Source organism: Myotis myotis, unplaced genomic scaffold (genome assembly GCF_014108235.1).
Source record: "Myotis myotis isolate mMyoMyo1 unplaced genomic scaffold, mMyoMyo1.p scaffold_m19_p_19, whole genome shotgun sequence".
NCBI classification, from domain to species: Eukaryota; Metazoa; Chordata; class Mammalia; order Chiroptera; family Vespertilionidae; genus Myotis; species Myotis myotis.
The window spans coordinates 14,776,820-14,803,471 of NW_023416323.1; the positions used below are offsets into that span (position 1 = coordinate 14,776,820).

General features: G+C 42.4%; 1 protein-coding gene across 1 annotated transcript in view; it reads right to left on the reverse strand.

The window, feature by feature from the left end:
• Window positions 1–283: 283 nt before the first annotated feature.
• Window positions 284–26,652, reverse strand: part of LOC118674202 (BTG3 associated nuclear protein) — a 147,884-nt gene continuing 121,515 nt past the window's right edge. The window contains exon 14 of the mRNA XM_036345664.1: window positions 284–1,398. Within this exon, the coding sequence (XP_036201557.1) occupies window positions 1,345–1,398 (54 nt within the window). The 3' untranslated portion in view covers window positions 284–1,344. The remainder of the gene's footprint in view (window positions 1,399–26,652) is intronic.

The window sequence follows — 26,652 nt, forward strand, 5'->3', positions numbered from 1 at the left end:
TTTTGGGCCATACAAAATTATCAAAAACTAGCCTGCTATACTTGGTTAAACATTTACTTAACTCACCCCTAATGCCCTGGCAGGGCCAGAGCCAGTGGTCAGCAAACTGCGGCTCGGCAAACCGCGGCTCGTGAGCCACATGCAGCTCTTTGGCCCCTTCAGTGTGGCTCTTCCACAAAATACTGACTTCTGTGCATGGGCCACGAAGTTTCAATCGCACTGTACGTGCGCACCCGCACGTGGTATTTTGTGGAAGAGCTACAGTGAAGGCCAAAGAGCCGCATGTGGCTCACGAGCCCCGGTTTGCCAACCACGGGGCCAGACCAAATGATTTCTCGGGACTTCTACGGCCCATGGGCCATATGTTCCCCACCCCTGCTCTACAGCAAGTCCAGTGAGCAGAAGGCACTGCCAGTCCACAAGCAAGGGTGTAGGGGTGTCTTCTGGAGTGGAGCTGGGGGCTCCAACATGCCCCCAGCAAACAAGGAGTCTGGGCCCCCGGGGACACAGGGCGGAGTGTTCTCTCCTTTCTGCACTGTCCTGGAGCCAAGTCCAAGCTGTTCTGCCAAAACATCCTCTCCTCTCACCTCCACAGGCTTCACTGGAGAACTACCACCCTGCCCTCCGACCCGGCCCTCAGTCAGGAGTCAAGAATTCGGTGGCTGACGCCCAAGCCACAGGTCAAGGAACCATTCTCTCATCGATGCACAGGAAGGGTTTTCAACTTTTGCTCTTATAAAGAGTACAGCGAAGGCCAGAAATCTGTTCAGAGAGCCCCAATGGCAAATTGAGTTCTGCCGCTCATCCAGGTTTCCCGGTGAGCCAGGGCTCCCTCCATCAAATTACAGGCTTGAGGGAGATGCTTCTTCCGGGCCTGGAATCCTGCTCTGGATCCAGTGAAGAATGCTGTACATCAATGAAGTGAAAACACAGATCGCTTGACAAGGGAAGCCAGCCAGCCAGTGGCTGACTGGGGAAAACTCACTGGCAGATAAAGATGGATAAAGTGTGTGAGCGAGTGACTGCATTGTGCAGGTGTACATTTGTGTGAGTGTGGACTCACAGACACACATTTATCTGTACACACACGCACACACACTCACGCTCACACTCACACTCACACTCACGCCCTGTTCTGGTCACTGGGAGGGCTGGATCTGGACACCAGGAGCAGGAGCACCCCCAGCACCCAGATCGTGGTTTCTAAATACCATCTTCCTCTAACAGTGACCAGGATTCCTTGGAGAGACAGCCGATTCCAGTCTGAGCAGGAAAAATACCAGATGCTTCTGGAACATCTTGACACATCAGATGGCTGAGAAGCCATCAGGAGCCTGGGCACCGTCAATGCCCGGAGAGCCAGCTGGACGGGGCGTACTGAGAGCAACAGATGACACCCTGTTGAAAAAAATTGTAAATCATGAGTTCCTACTCAAAGACAAACAAGGGAAAGTTTGGGGAAGCATGAGATGTTTATGTAGTTTTCAAGGACTTTTCTACAAAATTCTTATTTATAATAAAGAGGGACAGTCACTTTGCTGGGGAGAGGCCTAGCAGACATCATGTTAATTAAACAATCAATGTTCACATGGCCAGTAATGAGACAAATTAAAAGTTTACCCCATCCCCCATGGACGCACAGAGAGGCACAGCTCCACTTCCTGCCATTCCTACCCAACTGGAATCTCATCTCCAGGAGACACCAGGCCTGGTGAGAAACCCAGTGCCAAGGCGGAGCACGGGGGAGCAGATGAGAAAGCTGCAGGGACTAAAGGAGGGGGTCGAAGCTGTGTGTGACAATCCTGTGCCACGCACAGGTGGACCCTCTGCTCCCCAGCCAGGCTGGGACGGGCTCAGATGGACTGTGTCTCTTTCTGAATCTGACTCACACTGAGGCTTGGGGAAGGCCTGTGTCTGAAGGGGACACAAGCCAACGTGCTGGGCTGTGGAGATGGTGGCTGGCCCCCACCCTACGCCGCATTTCCTGCACACGGGCAGTGCTCTCTGCGGGCACTCCCTCGCCTTTGCATGGAGCTGCCGTCTCATCCATGTGTCCCTGGGTGTGAAGGCTAGTCCTTCCACTCCTCACCTCTGCTCATTTCTCCGCTGCCTCTCCTGATCTGAGCAATCCCCCCCCCACCCCACCCCCCACACACACATACCGTATGTGGCACATTCTGCTGCCTGGAGTTTCACCCCAGAGGAGGGCCCAGGACTGGGGGAATGATGAGGATTTCCCATGGAGAGGGTCATCGAAGAGGAACCCCTAGGGCCATGGGTCTGAGCAAGGCCCCAAGAGACAGGCATGTCCCTTGTACCCTGAGCATCCACAGGAGGTCCCTGACCCAGTCCATCCACTGCCCACGCCTCCAGTAAATGCTGCATTACAGATGTCAGGGTGAGAACACCCCTTGGGCCAGGGCGTCCCTCCACACACTTCTCCCCTCTGCCCTTTTTTTTTTTTTTTTTTAATATATTTTATTGATTTTTTTACAGAGAGGAAGGGAGAGGGATAGAGAGTTAGAAACAGATGAGAGAGAAACATCGATCAGCTGCCTCCCGCACGCCCTCCACTGGGGATGTGCCCGCAACCAAGGCACATGCCCTTGACTGGAATCGAACCCAGGACCCTTGAGTCCGCAGGCCAACGCTCTATCCGCTGAGCCAAACCGGTTAGGGCCCCTCTGACCTTTTATGTTACTCTACTGTCACCCCCACATAAGGATAGGAAGCCAGCTGGGCCCTGAGGGTGCCTGGCCTTGCTGGGGAAATGGAGCCTTTATTTTATTTTATTAAATATATTTTTATTGATTTCAGAGAGGGAGGAGGAGAGATAGAAACATGAATGATGAGAGAGAATCACTGATCAGCTGCCTCCTGCATGCCCCCCTACTGGGGATCAAGCCTGCAACTCGGGCATGTGCCTTTGACCGGAATCGAACCAGGGACCCTTCAGACCGCAGGCCAATGCTCTATCCACTGAGCCAAACCAACTAGGGCGAAATGGGAGCCTTTAGTGCACCCCCTCCCTCTCTTTTCCTCACACCAACTCCTGCACCAGCAGGCCCTGCCTCCACCCAGTAGGTGCCAGTTGCACCCCCTCCCCAATGTGACAAACAAAAATGTCTTCAGACATTGACCAATGTCCTATGAGAGGAAGAGAGCCCACCCTTGTCCACAGTTACCCACAAAGCTCCAGCTCTGTGGCTTATTGGCAAAATGACTCCACCAGCTGAATGGGGAGGCGGTGGGGGCTGGGGCCTGGGAGCTCCAGGCATCCAGGCAAGTCCCCTGGGCCTGTGGAGGCCTGGTCCCAGCTGGCTGGTGAGAGAAGCATGAGAAGAAAGCAAACTTCACTGGGGACACAAGAGGTCTATCTGCAGGGTTTGTGATAAACTCCAGCAGAGCCCAAATACAGGCTTTCCTTGTCATCAGTAGCCCACAGCCTGAGTCAGCTACGCCCACAGCACTGAGATCGTTCTTGAAAACCCCAATTACAGACGAGGTGAAAGCTGGAGGAAGTGAGTGAGAGGGAGCTGGTTGGCTGTGATAAGCGAGGGGACTCGGGGTTCTGGGGCTGCCCCAGGCCTGTGGCCAGCATGAGGTCCTCCCTTAGGTATGCTGCCCTGGGCCCAGCAAAGGGAGCCTGGGAGTCCATGGAGAAGCCTTGACCCACCCCCACTCAACCTGGCTGGGAGCCAGGGGCCCCTGTGTGATCACACCCGGAGGGCCTCACAGGGAGCAGTCAGCAGCCAGGGCAGCGAGGGAGCAAGGCCTCATGGCTCACCTTCTCCTGACAGCCTGGTGGCCCGAGCAGGCTGGAAGGACATGGTCAAACAGAGCTATCTGAAGGCGATATTTAAGCCAGACCAGCCCATGGGCAGGCGAGTGCTGGGCAAGGATCTCCAGGAGGCCTTCTGGGTCGATTTCCCATGGCAGGCAGGGCCAAGAGGGGAGCACAGGCCTGTCCAGGAGAGAGGCTGCTGCTTATCCCCCCAAAAAGGGGCCCCAGCTCTGGGGTTCACATCCACTCAGGGTTCAGGCAGTGGTGACGCATGGCTTGTGAGCAGAGGGGTCAGAGGGATGGCGCACAGGAACCAAGCTGGCAATCAGACTTCTGCCCACACTCCAGTCCACATCCGTGGCCCTTCTCCTTGGGCCCTTCCACCACCCAGCTCTCCCAATCTTTCTCTCTGAGAAAACAGGGAGTTGGTGACAAGATGGAGAACAAATTCAGGTTATGTAATTTGGGAGGATCTTTTCAAGAAAAGCAATACAAAATCACAGATACCAGACTCGGCACAACGGTGAATGCTTAGCTACTGCTCTCTGGGTGCCCTGAGGACGATTTGATGATCACATGATGACTGACTTGGGAAAGTGGAATTATTCTGCCCAGAGGCTGCAACACCAGCCACAGACCTCTCCCACTGTCTTGGGCCAAATCGGTAATAGTCTACCTTTCCTTGAGAGGTTTGCTCACTCCTTTCATCATATGCTAATCCTATTTTTTAAGCCCCATAAGACATTATTTTCCTTATAGTTTCAGTTTTTAGACTACGCACACATTTACCACTTTCTCTGCTCTCCTTTCCTTCCGCATCTCAGGTCTTCCATCTGGGATCACTTTCCCTTTGACAAAAGTATAGTCTTTAAAACTTCTTTTAGTGCTTGTCTACTGGTGGCAAACTTTTCTCTTTTGTGTGTTTTATTTTTTTTAAAAAGTGTAAATTGAAGAATGACAGAGATAAGTTGCAACCATAGCACTCCTTCTTATAACGTGAGTGCCCTCAAAAACATAAGGACGCCAGGCTCTGCCTCCCAGGAGGCCCACACTACGCACATGCAATTCATCCGTGTGACTGCGGGAGCGACAATGTGTTTGTTCACTTCCATGGCTGTTCCGTATCCCGTGGAATGAGTCGACTGTGAAGAGTTGTCCTTTCTGCCCTGGTGGGTGTACTCAATGGTTAGAGCACCAGCCCACGCACTGAAGGGTCACAGGTTTGATCCCCGGTCAAGGGCACGCACCTGGAATGCAGGTTTGTCCCCAGCCCCCTTCTGGCGCGTGAGGGAGGCAACCAATCGATGTGTCTCTCTCGCATTGGTGCTTCTCTCTCTCTCTCCTCTCCTTCCACTCTAAAAAATCAATGGAAAAAAATATCAAAATATCTGGTGAGGCTTAACAACAAGAACAGAAAAGAGTTGCTCATTCTGCTAGTGATGGGCATCTGAGGATTTCCCGGTGGGGCTCACAATCCGCTGCTGGGGCCGTCCTGCGTGTCTTCAGAAGCACACGCGCCGAGTTCTTTTGGACAGAGCCCGGGAGGCTGTTGGACGATCATGTGCATGTGCTCACTTCGGCAGAAGGCGCCTCACTGTTTCCTCAGGGGTTTTATCAATTCCCACCCTCCCTTTAAGGCAGCGGTTCTCAACCTGTGGGTCGCGACCCCTTTAAATACATCCTGCATATCAGATATTTACATGACGATTCATAACAGTAGCAAAATTACAGTTATGAAGTAGCAACGAAAATAATTTTATGGTTGGGGGTCACCACAACATGAGGAACTGTATTAAAGGGTTGCGGCATTAGGAAGGTTGAGAACCACTGCAAGGCATAGGAGGCCCCCGAGTTCACCTACCTCAGTATCGTTAGTCTTTTAAATCTTAGCCATTCGGAAAGTATCTCGTGGTGGTTTTGATTTGATCAGTGAGGTTGAGCCACCTTTTCAGATATTTATTGACCATTTTGAGATCTTTTCGTGTTACATGTTTGTTCATGTGTTCATGCCTTTTGCCTTTTGGGGGGTGAAGTGGGGGACAAAAATTAATTAACCATTAAATAATTCAGCAGTAACAAATGACTGAGAGTTACAATCCTCATTTCTGAAAATGACCAGGACAGCTTTCCCTCCTCCATCTCCATTCCTTCTTTTGTGGGCTTCCTGGCAGCACGCCTGTGCTTGGTCCATCTACACATGGAGTTGTGTATCTGTATTACCTTACAGGTAATAAAAACCTGATTACCTCTCATAAATAAGTCCTTTATTGGCTAAAAGGATAGCAAATATCCATCCCACTCTGGCTTGATTTTCTGTCCTCGTTTACTAATGCTGTCTCTGATGAACCAAAGTTCTCAATCAGAATGAACGCCAATTTTCCAGTCTTTTCCTTTATAGTCAGTACTTTTTTTTTTAAATCCTCATCTGAGGAGTGAGGATATTTTTTCCATTGATTTTTTAAGAGAGAGTGGAAGGGAGGGGGGAGGGGAAAAGAGAGAGAAACACCTACGTGAGAGGATACATCAATTGGTTGCCTCCTGCTCATGCCCCGAATGGGACTAGGAATCGAACCTGCAACCCTTCAGTCTGTGGGCCGATACTCCAGCCACTGAGCAAAACTGGCCACGTCTATAGTCAGTCCTTCTGCATTCAGTTTAAAACACCTTTGCTAACTCCAAGGCCATGAAGAAATCCTAGTTTCTCCTAAAAAATTTGTTTCCTTTCACAGTTCCTCTGTAACTGATTTTGTGTAACTTATGAGATGGGGATTCATAATTGTTTCCTTACGAATATCTAGTTGACCTGGAACCACTTATTAGCAACAGTGCCTTTCCTCACTGAGCTGCAGTGTCTCCTGCATCGCCCACCAGAAAGCTGCATGAGGGGGTCTGTTTTCAGGCTCCGTATCCCGCCCATTGCCCTCTGGACAGAATGATTCTCACACTAACACTGCTTTGCTTTCTAGAAGCACGTCAGTCCTCCAAAGTCTTCAACACCATCTTCACTATTCTTGGCCTTTGGCATTTTTCAAATACATTACAGAATAAGTATGTCAATTTCTAGAAAAATCGGTGCTTGAATTTCGGTTGGAACAGCACTGAGTCCACCATTTAGGGAAGAACTGGCTTTTTTACAATATTAAGGCTTGCAACCCACAAACACGCCCTACACTTACATTTCTGAGGTTTTCTTCACTTTTCTTCAATAATATCTCACAGCCTTCTGTCTCAGCTAGCTTTTGTTAGATTATTTCTATGTGGAAGTGTCTGGAAGGTTATCATAAATAAAATTTACACGTGATTATTGTTTGTTTCTGATATTTAGAAATACAATTGATTGGCCAATGTTGAGCATGAGTCCAGCAATCTTGCAAAAGTCACTCATTGCTTTTAATATTTTGCTTTTGGATTTCTTTGGCTTTTCTTTATAAATAACCAAATCATCTGCAAAAAAAAAAAATGAGTTTCATTTCTGGCTTTTCAAGTCTTATACCTTTAAATCTTTTATGGCTAGGTTCTGTGGTGCAGTGCCCAGCAGAAGTGGCGTTGGGCAACCATCTAAGTGTCCCACCTCAGGGACAAGCTTTTGCTATTTCACAGTTATGTGGGATGTTTGTCACAGATTTCTGATTTGATCAGATTAGGGAAGTTCCTTTCCATTCCTGGTTTGCTAACAGCTCTATTAATCATGAATGGGTGTGGAGTTGTACAAATGATTTTTCTGCATTTATTGAGATGATCATGTAGTTTATTTCTTTGTTGATGAGATGAACACATTTGTTACTTTTTAAAAATATTACACAAAACTTGAATTCCTGAAGTCAACCCAACTTGTCCATGACATATTATCACTCAATATCACTGAATCCGCTTGCTCATACTTTGCTTAGAATGATTGTTTGGGATTTTCAAGAGAAACACTGTCCTATAACTTTCTTTCTCTCTCTTTTTTTTTGTAACATACTTCTCAGGTTTAGATTTCAAGGTTATATTGCTTCATAAAACAAGATGGAACATGAACCTCTTTTTGTTGTTGTTCTGTGGAAGAGTTTATAACAGATTGCTGTTCTTTCTTAAGCATTTCAAACATTTAACTTCAGTGAAGTCATCTGAGCCTGGAGTTTTTCTTGTGACAGGATTTTAAATTATAGGTTAAGATTACTTGAAGAGAGACACTGTGAAGAGTGACCTCAGCAAAATGGCAGAATAGGAGTTTCTGGTGCTCATCCGCTCCCAGAAACATTAATTTGAACAGCTATCCATGCATGGAAATGCCTTCAGAAGAGCTAAAGATTCCATGTGAGAGATTACAGCTCCTGGGTTAAGCCCAGATAAGAAAAGTCACATTGAAGAGGATAAAAAAGACAGTTTCATGTTGTCACCCCTCCCCCCAGGCCCAGGCAGCCCAGCACAGAGAGACACCCTCCACAAAGGGGAGTATCCAACTTCACCATGGACTCCAGGATGAGCTCATAGGTGCCAGGTTTGTCCCAGTGAGCCTAGATTCCAGGCCCAACCCTGTGGACCCAAGCCCCAGACCTGCTCACCTGCTTACCCAGGCACCAGGGTGGCCTACCCAAGAACTCCACTCAGGTTCCTGGATGGGCAAAGTGGTGTAGGACTTTCCCTGCCACAGTCAGTCTGTGAAGACTGGAAGAGGTGCCTACTTCTTCAAATGTGCAACATTTGAAGAATCATGAATAATCAAAGAAAACTGATACCACAAAAGGAAGCTAATAAAAACTCCAATGACTGACTCTAAGAAATACAGATCTATGAAGTATCTGAAAAGAATTCAGAATAACCTTTTAAAGGAATTCAGTGAACTAAATACACACACAGATAGCTAATTAAACAAAAGTAGGAAAATGAACAAAATGGCAAGTTCAATAAAGAAACAAAATAAACATGTTTTTATAAAAAACACAACTTGCAGAAATCCTAGAGTTAAATAAGATGTCTGAAATGAAGAATCTGAGAGAGAGCGCTTCAATAACAGACTGGATAAGCAGAAGAATTAGTGAACTAGAAGACAGGCCATTTGAATCATCCAGAAAGAGGAGCAAGAAGAAAAGGAATAAAGGAAGCCTAAATGAATTACGGGATATCATTAAAAGAAAAAATACTAGATATTATGGAAGTGCCAGAAGGAGGAGGGAGAAAGGGGTAGAGAGCTTATTTTAAAAAAATAGTGGCTGAGAACTTCTCATATCTGGGGAGAGTTTTAGATATCCAAGTTCATAAAGCTCATTGATTTTGCCCACTCTGCCAAATTTCAACCCAAAATGATTTTCAGCAGGACACATTATAATAAAACTGTTTAAAATCAAAGATAGAGTTTTAAAAGGAACAAGAAGGGAAAAATTCTCACAGACAGGGGAGCCCCAGAAGGCTATAAGTACATTTCTCAGCAGAAACTATGGAGGCCAGGAGAGAGTCGGGTGATGTATTATTCAAAGTGCTGAAAGGAAGAAGCTGCTAGAAGAATACCTGGCAAAGTTGTCCTTCAGACATGGAAGAGAGATAAAGGCTTTCCTAAACAAATAAAAACAGAGGGAGTTCATCACCACTAGACCTGTCTTATAAAAATGCTAAAGCAGTTCTTCAAGCTGAAATAAAAGGACACTAAATAGTAACATAAAAACAGACAAAAATAAAAATTTTACACTGGTAAAGGTAAGTATATAGTCAAATTCAGAATACTCTAATATAATGGTGTGTTAATCACTTAACTCTGGTGTAAAAATTAAAAGACAAAATTATTAAAAATAAGTACAGTTATAATAATTTGTTAATGGATACAGAATATAAGATGATATAAACAGCAACATTGAAAACAAAAAAATTGAGAGCAAGGAAATAAAAGTGTAGTAAGGTTTTTGTATGAGATCAAAGTGGTTATCAGCTTTGAAAAGACTGTTATATTTATAAGGTGTTTTATGTAAGTCTCACGGTAACCACAAAGCAAAAACCTACAGAAGATACACAAAAGATCAAAAGAAGGGAATCAAAACATACCACTACAGAAAATCATCAACTCACAAAAGAAGATAGTGAAAGAGGAAGAAAAATAAACAATGAAATAGCCAAAAACAATAATATGGCATTATTAAGTCATTATCTATCAATAACTACTTTAAATGTAAACAAGTAAAATCTCCAATAAAAAAAGGCATCAAGTGGCTGAATGGATTTAAAAAAACCACACCTTAATTATATGCTGTCTACAAAACGACTCATTTCAGCTTTAAGGATACATAGGCTCAAAAGGAAAGGATGGAAAATATATGGAATGAAAATGGAAAAGAAAAGGCAGCAAGGGTGGCATGGACTTTAAGTCAAAAACTGTAACAAGAGACAAAGGTCATTATATAATGACTAGAGGCCCAATGCACAAAATTCATGCAAGAATAGGCCTTCTTTCTCCTGGCTGCCGGCACCAACTTTCCTCTGGCACCCGGGACCCGGGCTTCCCTCGCAGCCCCGGCTTCATCAGGAAGGTTGTCCGGAAGGACGTCTGGTTTAATTAGCATATTACGCTTTTATTATTATAGACTAGAGGTCCGGTGCATGAAATTCTTGCACTGGGGGGGGCGGGGGGAGAGAGAGTTTCCCTCAGCCTGGCCTGCACCCTCTCACAGTCCAGGAGTCCTCGGGGATGTCTGACTGATGGTTCCCATAGGGAGCAGGTCTAAGTTGGCAGTCGGACATCCTTAGCGCTGCCACAGAGGCAGGAGAAGCTCCCACCACTGCCACTGCGCTCACCAACCATGAGCCCAACTTCTGGCTAAGCAGCACTCCCCCTGTGGGAGGGCAATGACCACCAGGGGACAGCTCCTGCACTGAGTGGGATTGGGCTGAAACTGGCTCTCTGACATCCCCCAAGGGGTCCCAGAATGCAAGAGGACGCAGGCCAGGCCAAGGGTCCCCAGTGCATGATTAGAGCCAGGGAGGGATGCAGGAGGTTGGCCAGCCAGGGAGGGACCGCGGGAGGGCTCCAGGGTGTGTCTGGCCCATATCACTCAGTCCCTACTGGCTGGACCCCAGCAGCAGGCTAACCTCCCAGTCGGAGCATCTGCCCCCTGGTGGTCAGTGCATGTCATAGCGAGCGGTTGAGCGGCCTTAGCATATCATTAGCATATTATGCTTTGATTGGGTGAAAGGCCGACTGGACAACCAGACACTTAGCATATTAGGCTTTTATTATATAGGATAAGGGGGTTAATTCAGCAAGAGGATATAACAAGTGTAAATGTACACTGAGTGGCCAGATTATTATGACCAGCCCATCAGTACTTCATTGACACTTCCAAAAATACTGAATATTGAAAACTTCCTAAGCCAATACTCTCAAGATTTTATTATTATTGTTATTTGCATAACTAATTCACTTCATTGTACTGATGGGGTGGTCATAATAATCTGGCCACTCAGTGTATATATTGCTCATAGTGCTGGTTTCTGAAGAGAAAGACACAACTGGCAAACCTTTAGCTAGACTAAGAAAAAGAGAGAGAAGACACAAATACATATAATCATAAATGAGAGAAAACATTACAACTGATTCAATAGAAATACAAAGGATCATAAGGGATGACTATGAATAATCATACACCAACAAACTAGACTAGAGGAAATGGTTGGAAAATTCCTAGAAACAAGACTGAATCAAGAAGAAATAGCCCAGCCAGTGTGGCTCAGTAGTTGAGCATCAACCCATGAACCAGGAGGTCACAGTTCAATTCCTGGTCAGGGCACATGCCCAGGTTGCAGGTTCAGTCCCCAATAGGAGGAGTGCAGAAGGCAGCCAATCAATGATTCTCTCTCACCATTGATTTTTCTGTTTCTCTCTCTCCCTCTCCCTTTCTCTCTCAGAAATCAATAAAAACCTTTTTATTTAAAAAAGAAGAACTAGAAAATTTGAAGGTACCATTAATGAGTAAGGAGGATAAACATTAATCAGAAACCTCCCAACACAGAGAAGCCCAAGACCAGAGGGCTTCACTGGTGAATTCTACCAAACATTTAAAGAACAGTTAAGGCCAATCCTTCTCAAACTCTTCCAACAAATTAAAGAGGGGGAAATACTCCCAAACTCATTTTACAAAGCCAGCATTACTCTGATACCAAAGCCAGATGAGGACACTACAAGAAAACTACAAGTCACTTATATGCACATATATATAACCTGTGGACACAGACAATGGGGTGGTGAGGGCCTGGGGGGAGAAGGGATGGGAAAGGGCTAGAAGAGGTTAATGGGGGCAAAAGGAGGACCTATGTAATGCTTTCAACAATAAGAAAAAAAGAAAATTACAAGTCGATATTCCTGATGAAAAAAGATGAAAAAATTCTCAATAAAATACAAGCAAACCAAATTCGACAGCACATTAATCCCTAGAGTGCTGGGGAGTGCGATCGTGCTCCTCCTGGCTTTCGCCAAAAGTGCCGGGAGCGCTATCAAAGCTTCGAAACGGCGTCCAGTTCTAAGTCTGCTTTTATTAGTGATGATGATATTGCTAAATATGTCAATGTAGTAAATGTTTCCTTAAGTTTTTGAATATGTAACTTCATTTACTTGCAATTCATAATTTTTTTCCCTAAACTGCTGTAAAATCAGCAAAAATGCCTTGGCAATTTTAGCATAGTTCCTAGGATATTGGTTGACACTCAAAGGGTTAATATGATGATACACCATGATCAAGTGGGATTTGTCCCTAGGATGCAAAGATGATTCAACATATGCAAATCAATAAATGTGACATATCATATTAATAGAATGAAAAATATCATATGATCATCTCAATAGATGCAGAAGCATTTGACAAAATACAATATCCTTCATGATAAAAACTCTCAACAAATACAATGTAGAACAGGGGTGGGCAAACTTTTTGACTCGAGGGCCACAATGGGTTCTTAAACTGGACCGGAGGGCCGGAACAAAAGCATGGATGGAGTATCTGTGTGAACTAATATAAATTCAAAGTAAACATCATTACATAAAAGGGTATGGTCTTTTTTTTTTTTTAGTTTTATTCATTTCAAATGGCCCGCGGGCCACAGTTTGCCCACAGCTGATGTAGAAGGAACATACTTCAATATAATAAAAGCATATATGACAAACTCAAAGCTAACATCATATTCAACAGTGAAAAGTTGAAAGCATTTCCTCTAAGATCAGGAATAAGACAAGAGTGCCTACTCTTGTCACTTCTATTCAACATGATACTTGACGCCCTTGTCAGAGCAATCAAGCAAGAAAAAGAAAAGGCATCCAAATCAGAAAGGAAGAAGTTAAACTGTCTGTTTATATATGATATGATCTATAGAGAAAATCCTAAAGATCCCCCACAAAAAAACTGTAACATAAATAAACAAATTCAGTACATTTGCAGGATACAAAACCAACATCCAAAAATCCGTTGCATTTCTATACACTAAGAACAAACTATCTGAAAAAGAACTAAATAAAACAATTTCATTTATAATTGCATAAAAATAATAAAATTCTTAGGAATAAATTTAACCAAATCTTTCAAGGAGGTGAAAGATTTCTACACTGAAAATTTTAAGACATTTATGAAAAAAATTAAAGAGAAATAAATGGAAAGATATGCCATGTCTATGAAACAAATATTGTTTAAAATGTCCGTACTAACCAAAGCCATCTACAGATTCACTGCAATCCCTATCAAAATTATAATGATGGAAATAGAAACAAAATCCTAAAATTCTCAATGGAACCACAATAGAACCAAAATAGCCAAAGCAATTTTTAAAAAGAAAACAAGGCTGGAGATATCACAATTTCTGGTAGCAAACTATACTACAAAGTTATAGTAATCAAAACAGTATGGTACTGGCATAAAAATAGACTCATAGAACAATGAAACAAAACCAAGAGCCCAGAAATAAACACAACATATATAAACTAATATTTCACAAGGGAACCAAGAATATACTATGGGGAAAAGACAGTTTCTTCAATATATGGTAATGAAAAAACTGGATATTCACATGCAAAAGAATGAAATTGGACCCCTATCATAAAACCACTCACAAAATGCTGACTCAGTCAGGTGTTGTAGGGCTCTGAGGAGCGGTGGTGAGGACACCAAGTGCACCTTGGATGGCTTGGGTCCAACACGGCCATGGTGGGCACACTGGTGAGGAAGGTGGAGGACTATGTCCGGAGCAAGGATTTCCAAGACTACTTCATGAATATAAAATATATTTAGGGAATACTGTGGCCCTGCTTTAGGAAGCTAAACCAGCTAGGCGGCACCTAGAAGAGTCTGCAAGTTGCCTCTGAGCTTCCATGGCTTAGGTGCAGCCATCAGAAAAGAAATCATAGAAGACATAAACAGATGGAAGAACATACTGTGTTCATGGATTGGTAGAATCAACATCATTAAAATGTCCATACTACCCAAAGCAATCTATAAATTCAACGCACTTCCCATTAAAATACCAACGGCATACTTCAGAGATCTAGAACGAACTCTCCAAAAATTCATCTGGAATAAAAAAAGACCTCGAATAGCTGCAGCAATCCTGAAAAAGACCAAAGTAGGTGGGATCTCAATACCAGATATCAAGATGTATTACAAAGCCACTGTTCTCAAAACTGCCTGGTACTGGCACAAGAATAGGCATATAGATCAATGGAATAGAATAGAGAGCCCAGAAATCGGCCCGAACCAATATGCTCAATTAATATTTGACAAAGGAGGCAAGAACATACAATGGAGCCAAGATAGTCTCTTCAATAAATGGTGCTGGGAAAATTGGACAGATATATGCAAGAAAATGAAACTAGACCACCAACTTACACCATACACAAAAATAAACTCAAAATGGATAAAGGACTTAAATGTACGACAGGAAACCATAAAAATTCTAGAAGAATCCAAAGGCAACAAAATCTCAGACATATGCCGAAGCAATTTCTTCACTGATACAGCTCCTAGGGCACTTGAAACGAAAGAGAAAATGAACAAATGGGACTACATCAAAATAAAAAGCTTCTGCACAGCAAAAGAAACCATGAACAAAACAACGAGAAAACCCACTGTGTGGGAAAACATATTTGCCAATGTCATATCTGATAAGGGCCTAATCTCCAAAATTTATAGGGAACTCATACAACTTAACAAAAGGAAGATAAACAATCCAATCAAACAATGGGCAAAGGACCTAAATAGACACCTTTCAAAAGAGGACATTCAGAAAGCCAAGAGACATATGAAAACATGCTCAAAGTCACTAATCATCCGAGAGATGCAAATCAAAACAACAATGAGGTACCATCTCACACCTGTCAGACTGGCTATCATCAACAAATCAACAAACGACAAGTGCTGGAGAGGATGTGGAGAAAAAGGAACACTTGTGCACTGCTGGTGGGAATGCAGACTGGTGCAGCCACTATGGAAGACAGTATGGAGTTTCCTTAAAAAACTGAAAATGGAACTCCCATTTGACCCTGTGATCCCACTTCTAGGAATATATCCCAAGAAACCAGAAACACCAATCAGAAAGGATATATGCACCCCTATGTTCATAGCAGCACAATTCACCATAGCTAAGATCTGGAAACAGCCTAAGTGCCCATCAGTAGATGAATGGATTAGAAAACTGTGGTACATCTACACGATGGAATACTATGCTGCTCTAAAAAGGAAGGAACTCTTACCATTTGCAACGTCATGGATGGAACTGGAGAGCATTATGCTAAGTGAAATAAGCCAGTCAATGAAGGAAAAATACCACATGATCTCACTCATTCATGGATAATAGAGACCATTATAAACTTTTGAACAATAATAGAAACAGAGGCAGAGCTGCCTCAAACAGATTGTCAAACTGCAGCAGGAAGGCCGGGGAGGGTTGCGGGGCAGGAGGTAGGGGGGTAAGAGATCAACTAAAGGACTTGTATGCATGCATAGAAGCATAACCAGTGGACATAAGACATTGGGGGATAGGGGAGGCTAGGGGACTGTCTAGGGTGGGGGGATAAAATGGACACATATGTAATACCCTTTGTAATACTTTAAGCAATAAAAAATAAATAAAAAAAAAATAAAAAAGAAAAGAAATCATAGAAGAGCTATTGCCTGAACAGTCCTCTTAATCATTTGTGACCTGGGATATTGAGCTCTTAGGTTGTCAGAATTCCAGTTCATGCAGCAATCTGTATCATTCTGGTTTAGCCAGATAGCAGGAAAATCTTGGGAAAGGACAACAGTGCAGGGACAAACTTCCCCCAAACACATGTCTGCAACAGCCAGAGTACCTGTAGCATAGTTTGCATGACCTGGTTGGGGTTGAGCCTCACAGTCAGCCAGCCTGAGAGGAGATCCCACCCCCAAATGGGGCAACAACAATCAAGACCCAATTATAACAGAAGAGCCCCAATAACCCACAAATGGGACACTCCTAGAACATCCAGCTCAGTAGTTTAAGGAGATTGCACCACTGGGTCCCACAGTACATTTACCATAAAAGGCCACCACATGAAGACTGGGAGTCATAGCAATTCTATCTAATACATAGAAACAAACACAAAAAGACAACTAAAATAGGGAGACAAAAAAAACACAACCACCCCCAAATGAAAGAAAAGGAGGAATCTTCAGAAAAAATAACTAAATGAAATGGAGATAAACAATATATCAAGACTGGAAGATGGTTGCCATCGGGAAGGCAGACTGCAAGATAGTGCGTGAGTGAGAGAACGAAGGGAGAGTGTGTGGTCACATGGGGAGTGTTTGTTTGTGAGTTGAGGGACAGCTATACTCCAGGGGACTGCGGGGGATTGCCAGACAGGGCTCGCCTGACCAGAAAGCTTCCACTGATGCTGGGATCCTTTCCGGAGCTACCGGCTCTGATGCAAAGACCATGCCATCTTGAAGGGGAGAATGGATGTTGTTGGAAGTCTGAAGGGCCCAGGAATCTACAACAACGGCACCCAGCAAACAGCTGCGAACCCGGGAGCATCAGACCCCAAGCGGAGCGGGCACGCGGATTTGGAGGAGCTCTGCACCCCCTCATGGAAAGGGCAAATTTTGCCTGGGATAAGGAGAGAGAACTACATAACCAGACACCCGGAGAAGAGAGATCATGGGGAGACAAAGAAACAGCCTGCATATGAAAGAAAAACAGGCATCAGCAGAAAAGGAAGTAAACGAAATGGAGGTAAGTAACCTGTCAGAGAAAGAATTCAGAGAAATGGTCATAAAGTGGATGAAAAGAATGGAAGACAAATTCAACAATGTGTGTAAGAACCAAGAGGAAATGAAGAAGAACCAAGAAGAAATGAAAAATGACATCACTGCTATAAAGAACTCAATAGAAAGCATCAACAGTAGCTAGAAGAAGCAGAGGACTGCATCAGTGAGCTAGAAGACTAGGTAGGGAAAAATACCCAAGCAGAGCAGCTTCTAGAAAAAAAAAAATTAAAAAGCGGGAGGAGAGCCTAAGAGAACTTTGGGACAACACGAAATGAAACAACATCCATATAATAGTGGTACCAGAAGGAGAGGAAATTGAGCAAGGAATGGAAAACCTGTTTAACGAAATGACAGAAAACTTCCCTGACATAGGGAAGAATAAACTCACACAAATCCAAGAAGCTCACAGAGTCCCAAAGAAAATGAACCCCAAAAGACCGACGCCAAGGCACATTATAATTAAACTGGCAAACACCAACGACAAAGTAAGAATCTTAAAAGCGGCCAGAGAGAGACAGAAAGTTACCTACAAAAGATCCCCCATCAGACTAGCGACTGATTTACCAACAGAAACACATCAGGCAAGAAGGGAATGGAATGAAATATACAAAGTCATGCAAATCAAGGGTCTGAATCCAAGAATACTGTACCCATTGTGACCTTCTCAGATTACAATGGCATAAAACTGGAAATCAACTACAATAAAAACAATCCAAAAAAAATCAAACACCTGGAGGCTAAATAGCATGCTATTAAACAATGACTGGGTTACCAGAAAGATCAAAGAAGAAATAAAAGAACATCATGGCAACAAATGACAATGAAAACACAACAATCCAAAACCTATGGGACACAACGAAAGCAGTCTTGAGAGGGAACTTCATAGCTCTACAAGCCTACTGCAAAAAAAACACACCAAGAAACAATGGTAATAAATTACCTAACCCTACAACTCAAAGAGATAGAAAGAGAGCAACAAGAAAAGCCCAGTGTAAGCACAAGGAAGGAAATAATAAAGATCAGAGTGGAGATAAACGACATAGAGACCAAAAAAAAAAAAAAAAAAATACAAAAGATCAACAAAACCAAGAGCTGGTTCTTCGAAAGGATAAACAAGATTGATGAACCTCTAGCCAGGCTCACCAAGAAGCAGAGAGAGGACCCAAATAAACAAAATCAGAAATGAAAGAGGAGAAATAACAACAGACCCCACAGAAATACAAAGGATTTTTTAAAAATACTATGAACAACTCTATTCCAACAAACTGGACAACCTGGAGAAAATGGGCATATTCCTAGAAAAATATGACCTTCCAAAACTCAATCAGGAAGAATCCAAAAATCTCAATAGGCCAATAACTATGGAAGAAATTGAAGCAGTCATCAAAAAACTTCCAGCAAATAAAAGCCCGGGGCCAGATGGCTTCACAGGGGAGTTTTACCAAACATTCAAGGAAGAACTAAAACCTATCCTCCTCAGACTACTACAAAAAATTCAAGAGGAAGGAACACTTCCAAGCTCATTCTATGAAGCCAGCATCACCCTAATACCAAAACCAGGTAAAGACAACACAATGAAAGAGAATTACAGGCCAATATCCCTCATGAACATAGATGCCAAAATCCTCAACAAAATCTTAGCAAATCGGATCCAGCAGTACATCAGAAAGATCATACACCATGACCAAGTAGGATTTATCCCAGGGATGCAAGGATGGTACAATATCCGCAAACCAATAAACGGGATACATCACATAAACAAATTGAAAGAAAAAGCCACATGGTCATATCAATTGATGCAGAAAAAGCATTTGACAAAATCCAACACCCATTTTTGATAAAAACTCTCAGCAAGGTGGGAGTAGAAGGATCATACCTCAACATAATAAAAGCCATATATGACAGGCCCACAGCCAACATCATACTCAATGGACAAAAACTAACACCATTTCCCCTAAGAACAGGAACAAGACAGGGATGCCCACTCTCACCACTCCTGTTCAACATAGTACTGGAAGTGTTAGCCATTGCAATTAGACAAGAAGAAGAAATAAAAGGCATCCAAATTGGAAAAGAGGAAGTAAAACTGTCCTTATTTGCAGACGACATGATATTATACACACAAAACCCTAGAGACTCCATCAAAAAACTACTAGACTTAATAAAAGAATTTGGCAATGTAGCAGGATACAAAATTAACCCCAAGAAATCTGAGGCATTTCTATACACCAATAGTGAACTTTCAGAAAGGAGATTATAAAAACAATCCCATTTACCATCGCACCAAAAAATTAAGCTACCTAGGAATAAACTTAACTAAAGAGGTAAAAGACCTCTACTCAGAAACTACAGGACGTTGAAAAAAGAGATAGAGAAAGACATAAACAGATGGAAGAACATACCGTGTTCATGGATTGGTAGAATCAACATCATTAAAATGTCCATACTACCCAAAGCAATCTATAAATTCAACGCACTTCCCATTAAAATACCAACGGTATACTTCACAGATCTAGAACGAACTCTCCAAAAATTCATCTGGAATAAAAAAAGACCCTGAATAGCTGTAGCAATCCTGAGAAAGAACAAAGTAGGTGGGATCTCAATACCAGATATCAAGCTGTATTACAAAGCCACTGTTCTCAAAACTGCCTGGTACTGGCACAAGAACAGACATATAGATCAATGGAATAGAATAGAGAGCCCAAAAATCAGCCCGAACCAACATGCTCAATTAATATGTGACAAAGGAGGCAAGAACATACAATGGAGCCAAGATAGTCTCTTCAATAAATGGTGTTGGGAAAACTGGACAGATATATGCAAGAAAATGAAACTAGACCACCAACTTACACCATACACAAGAATAAACTCAAAATGGATAAAGGACTTTAATGTACGACAGGAAACCATAAAAATTCTAGAAGAATCCAAAGGCAACAAAATCTCAGACATATGCCGAAGCAATTTCTTCACTGATACAGCTCCTAGGGCACTTGAAACGAAAGAGAAAATGAACAAATGGGACTACATCAAAATAAAAAGCTTCTGTACAGCAAAAGAAACCATCAACAAAACAACGAGAAAACCCACTGCGTGGGAAAACATATTTGCCAATGTCATATCTGATAAGGGCCTAATCTCCAAAATTTATAGGGAACTCATACAACTTAACAAAAGGAAGATAAACAATCCAATCAAACAATGGGCAAAGGACCTAAATAGACACCTTTCAAAAGAGGACATTCAGAAAGCCAAGAGACATATGAAAACATGCTCAAAGTCGCTAATCATCCGAGAGATGCAAATCAAAACAACAATGAGGTACCATCTCACACCTGTCAGACTGGCTATCATCAACAAATCAACAAACGACAAGTGCTGGAGAGGATGTGGAGAAAAAGGAACACTCGTGCACTGCTGGTGGGAATGCAGACTGGTGCAGCCACTATGGAAGACAGTATGGAGTTTCCTCAAAAAACTAAAACTGGAACTTCCATTTGACCCTGTGATCCCACTTCTAGGAATATATCCCAAGAAACCAGAAACACTAATCAGAAAGGATATATGCACCCATATGTTCATAGCAGCACAATTCACCATAGCTAAGATCTGGAAACAGCCTAAGTGCCCATCAGTAGATGAATGGATTAGAAAACTGTGGTACATCTACACGATGGAATACTATGCTGCTGGAAAAAAGAAGGAACTCTTACCATTTGCAACGGCATGGATGGAACTGGAGAGTATTATGATAAGTGAAATTATCCAGTCAATGAAGGAAAAATACCACATGATCTCACTCATTCATGGATAATAGAGACCATTATAAACTTTTGAACAATAATAGATACAGAGGCAGAGCTGCCTCAAACAGATTGTCAAACTGCAGCGGAAGGCCGGGGACGGTTGGGGGCAGGAGGAAGGAGGGTAAGAGATCAACCGAAGGACTTATATGCATGCATATGAGCATAACCAATGGACATAAGACACTGGAGGGTAGGGGAGGCGAGGTAATTGTCAAGGGCGGGGGGAAAAAAAAAGGACACATATGTAATACCCTTTGTAATACTTTAAGCAATAATAAAAAAAAAGAAATTAAGAAATAAATAAATAATGTAAAAAAAAAAACTAAAAAAAAAAAAAAAAACATGACCCATATATATGATGTCTATAAGAGACCTACCCCATGCACTGGCCAGTGTGCTCAGTGGATTGAGCATCAGCACATGCACTGGACGTCACAGACTCGATTTCACATGTCTCAGTTGTGGGTTTGATCCCCAGCCCCAGTAGGGACAAGTGTGGAAGGCAACCAATTGATGTGTCTCTCTCACATCAATGTTTATCTCTTTCTCTCTCTCTTTTTCTCTCTCTCTCTTCCCCCTTCCTCCCTCCATTCCACTTTGAAAATCAATGGAAAAAATATCCTCAGGCAAGGATTAAAATAAATAAATAAATAAATAAACACACACACACACAAGCACACACACACACACACACACACACACATATCCTCAGGTGAGGATTAACAAAAAACATTTTTTTTAATCAAATGATCATATCCATAGATGCAGAAAAATCATTCGACAAGATCCAGGAATAAACTTAACCAAGAAGGTAAAATCATGTACTTGGAAAAAAGTGTAGAACATTAAGAAAGAAACAAAGAAAGACAGAAACAAGTGGAAGCATATACTGTGTCCACAGATTGGAAGAATTAATATCATTAAAATGTCCATACTACCAAAGCAATCAATAGATGCAATGCAATCCTTACTAACATACATTCAGCATATTTCACAGGTCTAGAACAAATATTACAAAAGTTTATATAGAACCAAAAAAGATGCCAGATAGCCTCAGCAATCTTGAGAAAGAAGAATAAAGTTGGAGGGATCACAATACCGAATATCAAATTATACTACAAAGCCATTGTAATCAAAACAGGCTGGTACTGGCACAAGAACAGGCATATAGATCAATGGAACAGAACAGAGACCCCAGAAATCGACTTATTCCTTTATGGTCAATTAATATTTGACCAAGGAGGCAAGAGCAAACAATGGAGTAAGATAATCTCTTCAATAAATGGTGCTGGGAAAATTGGACAGGTACATGGACAAAAGAAAAGAAAAGAAAATTAAGAAAGAAACTAGATTACCAACTTACACCATACACAATAAGCTCAAAATTGACAAAAGACTTAATTGTAAATCGTGAAACCATAAAAATCCTAGAAGAAACATAGGCAGTAAAATCTCAGACACCTCACATAGCAAAATTTTCACCAATACATCTCCCAAGGCAAGAGAAACAAAGGAAAAAATAAACAAATGGGACTATATCAAACTAAAAAGCTTCTGTACAGCAAAAGAAACCATTCTCAAAACGAAAAGGTAACCTACTGTATGGGAGGACATATTTGCCAATGATACATTTGATAAGGGGTTAATTTCCAAAATACATAAAGAACTCATACAACTCAACAAAAGGAAGACAAACAAACCAACTAAAAATTGGGCAAAGCATCTGCACAAAGCAAAACACTTATCCAAAGAGGACACACAAATGGCCAAGAGACATATGAAAAAAATGCTCAATGTCGCTAATCATCAGAGAGATGCAAATTAAAACTATACTGAGGTATCACCTCACACCTGCCAGAATGGCTACCATCAGTAAATCAACAAACAAGTCCCAGCAAGGATGCAGAGAAAAGGAAACCCTAGTACACTGCTGGTGGGAATTCAGCCTGGTGCAGCCCTGTGGAACACAGTATGGGATTTCCTAAAAAAATTAAAAATGGAACTGCTGTTTGACCCAGTGATCCCACTTCTGGGAATATATCCTAACAATCCTGAAACACTAATCAGAAAGAATCTATGCACCCCTATGTTCATAGCAGTGTTATTTATAATAGCTAATATCTGGAAACAGCCCAAGTACCCATCAGTAGATGAGTGGATTAAAAAAAGCTGTGGTACATTCACACAATGGAATACTATGCAGCTGTAAAAATGAAGGAGCTCGGGAGAGAAACCAAGATGGCGGCATAAGTAAACACTGGAGATTGCTGCCTCACACAACCACTTCAAAAATACAACTAGAAGACGGAACGGACATCACCCAGAACCACAGGAAGACTGGCTGAGGGGAAATTCTACAACTAGAAGGAAAGAGAAAAGCATACCGAGACTCAGAGGAGGCGCAGTGCAGAAGTAAAATACAAAGGTGTGGAGGTGCGTGCACAGCGGGCTGGCGGCTGAGGGCGCAGTTGTCTGTTTCAATCGGGAGGGAGTCTCAGGCTCTGAGCTCCAGTTCCGGGCGAGTCTCTGGGGACCCAGACTCAAACGGGAGAAGCAGGACTGTCTGGCATCGGTCGTAACTGAAGGGCAGCTTTCTCTCCGAGGTTTGCAGTGGTTGCTGGGACAGAGAAGCAGAGCCTCTGGGGACTGGACTGAGAGCAGCCATAACTGCTCGCTCCGCCCGCCCTGTTGGTCCCCTGGGACCCGCCCTGTCCAAGCCTTGCACAGAGGCATTTGCGGGATAGCCTCATGCAAAGGCTAGATTAGCACCTCCGTAGAGGACAGAAGTTCTCCCACTGCAGACACAGCTGATTCTCACATCCAGTTGGCCTGGAGGTCAAATCCCCCCCAGTGTTACCTACAACAATCAAGGCTCAACTACAACAAGACTGCGCACAAAGACCACAAGGGGGTGCACCAAGAAAGTAAAAAAAATGAGGAAACAAAGAAACAGGACACAAATGACAGAAATGGAAGATACAGAGTTCAAAACCACACTTTTAAGGTCTCTCAAGAACTGTCTAAAAGCCGCCGATAAATTTAATAAGACCCTCGAAAAGACTGGTGAGACCGCCGATAAATATAGTGAGATCCTCAAGAAATCTAATGAGACCCTTGATGTTGTGATAAAGAACCAACTAGAAATTAAGCATACCCTGACTGAAATAAAGAATATTATACAGACTCCCAACAGCAGACCAGAGGAGCGCAAGAATCAAGTCAAAGATTTGAAATGTGAAGAAGCAAAAAACACCCAACCGGAAAAGCAAAATGAAAAAAGAATCCGAAAATGCGAGGATAGTGTAAGGAGCCTCTGGGACAGCTTCAAGCGTACCAACATCAGAATTATAGGGGTGCCAGAAGATGAGAGAGAGCAAGATATTGAAAACCTATTTGAAGAAATAATGACAGAAAACTTCCCCTACATCGTGAAAGAAATAGACTTACAAGTCCAGGAAGCACAGAGAACCCCAAACAAAAGGAATCCAAAGAAGACCACACCAAGACACATCATAATTAAAATGCCAAGAGCAAAAGACAAAGAGAGAATCTTAAAAGCAGGAAGAGAAAGAAACCCAGTTACCTACAAGGGAATACCCATACGACTGTCAGCTGATTTCTCAACAGAAACTTTGCAGGCCAGAAGGGAGTGGCAAGAAATATTCAAAGTGATGAATACCAAGAACCTACAACCAAGATTACTTTATTCAGCAAAGCTATCATTCAGAATTGAAGGTCAGATAAAGAGCTTCACAGATAAGGAAAAGCTAAAGGAGTTCATCACCACCAAACCAGGATTATATGAAATGCTGAAAGGAATCTTTTAAGAAAAGGAAGAAGAAGAAAAAGGTAAAGATACAAATTATGAACAACAAATACGCACCTATCAACAAGTGAATCTAAGAATCAAGTGAATAAATAATCTGATGAACAGAATGAACTGGTGATTATAATAGAATCAGGGACATAGAAAGGGAATGGACTGACTATTCTTGTGGGGGAAAGGGGTGTGGGAGATGCGGGAAGAGACTGGACAAAAATCGTGCACCTATGGATGAGGACAGTGGGTGGGGAGTGAGGGCGGAGGGTGGGGTGGGAACTGGGAGGAGGGGAGTTATGGGGGGGGGGGGAAGAGGAACAAATGTAATAATCTGAACAATAAAGATTTAATTTAAAAAAAAAAAAATGAAGGAGCTCTTACCCTTTCAACAGTATGGATGGATCACGATATCATTATGCTAAGTGAAATAAGCCAGCCAGAAAAAGACAAATATCACATGATCTCACTTATATGTGGAATCTAAAGAACAAAATAAACTGATGAACAAAATAGGTCCAGAGACAAAATAGGTCCAGGACGCATAGAATAGACTGACAGATCTCAGAGGGAAGGGTGTTGGGAGGGGCAGGAAGAGAATAACTCAAGAACTTATAAGCATAGCTCATAAACACGGGCAATAGTGTGTTGAAGGCCTGGAGTGGGTTGGGGGCTGGGTAGAAGGGAGATGGGGGACATCTGTATAATACTGTCAACAATAAAAAACAAATTTTAAATAAATACAAGGGAAAAGGTTAAAAAAGAAAAAACCCAACACTCACAAACCTTAAGTACATTAAAGACTTAAACGTGAGACGTGAAACATAAAACTCCTAGAAGAAAACAAAGAGAAAAAGGTCTTTGACACTGGTCTTGGCAACGATTTTTTGGATGTCACACCTAATGCACAAGCAACAAAAGCAAAAACAACCAAGTGAGAGATTACATCGAAAAAGATTGTGCAAAGCAAAAGAAATCATCAACTAAGTGAAAATGAACCTACAGAATGGGAAAAAATATTCATAAGCCAGCCATCTGACAATGGGTTAATATCCAAAATAAATAAGGAAGTCATACAACTCTATAGCCAAAAACATAAAAAATATCCAACTAAAAAGTAAACAAAAGAACTGAATAAACACTTTCCCAAAGACAAACATGGCCAACAGATATATGAAAAAATGCTCAATGTCACTATTCATCAGAGAAATCAAAAGCATAATGAGGTATCACCTTACACCTGCTAGAATTGCTATCATAAAAAATACAAGAGCTAATAAGGACTGGTGGGGATGTGGAGTTAAGAAAACCCTTGAGCAATGTTGGTGGGACTATAAATTGGTCTGGCCACAACGGAAAACAGTTTGAATGTTCAAAATAGAACTGCCATATGAACCAGTAGTCCCACTCTGGAAATACAACCAAAGGATTCCATAAGTTTGGTATGTCAACTTGTCATATTTAATTGTTAGTTGAAAATACCTTCCCATCCTGGCCGGGTGACTCAGTTGATTGGAACATCATCCCATGCACCAAAAGATTGTAGGTTTGATTCCTGATTAGGGCACATACCTAGGTTTCGGGTTTGATTCCCAGTTGGGGATATATAGGAGGCAACCAGTCAATGTTTCTCTCTCTCTGTCTCTCTCCCCACCCCTTTCCTTCTCTCTCTTAAAAAAATAAAAAAAAAATTAATAAACATATCCTCAGGTAAGAATTTAAAAAATAATTTAGAGAGTTGTGGCAACATACCACTAATTCCCATTTTGATTTATCTGACCTTCTCTCCGGTCTGGACTGTGGCCAACTTCGATCAAGTTCCGAAAAAAAACATGGAAGAATGTGTGCTCTACACGTCAAGTAGGTCAAGTTCCTTTATCCCACAGTGGAAATACCCCACTGTTTATATACTGTTTCTTAAACGTTTGTCGCAGATATTGAGTTTCATGTCTTAAGATTGTACAGTATCTTGATCCTTTTTTTCCAGGGCAATAAAAGAGAGCTTTA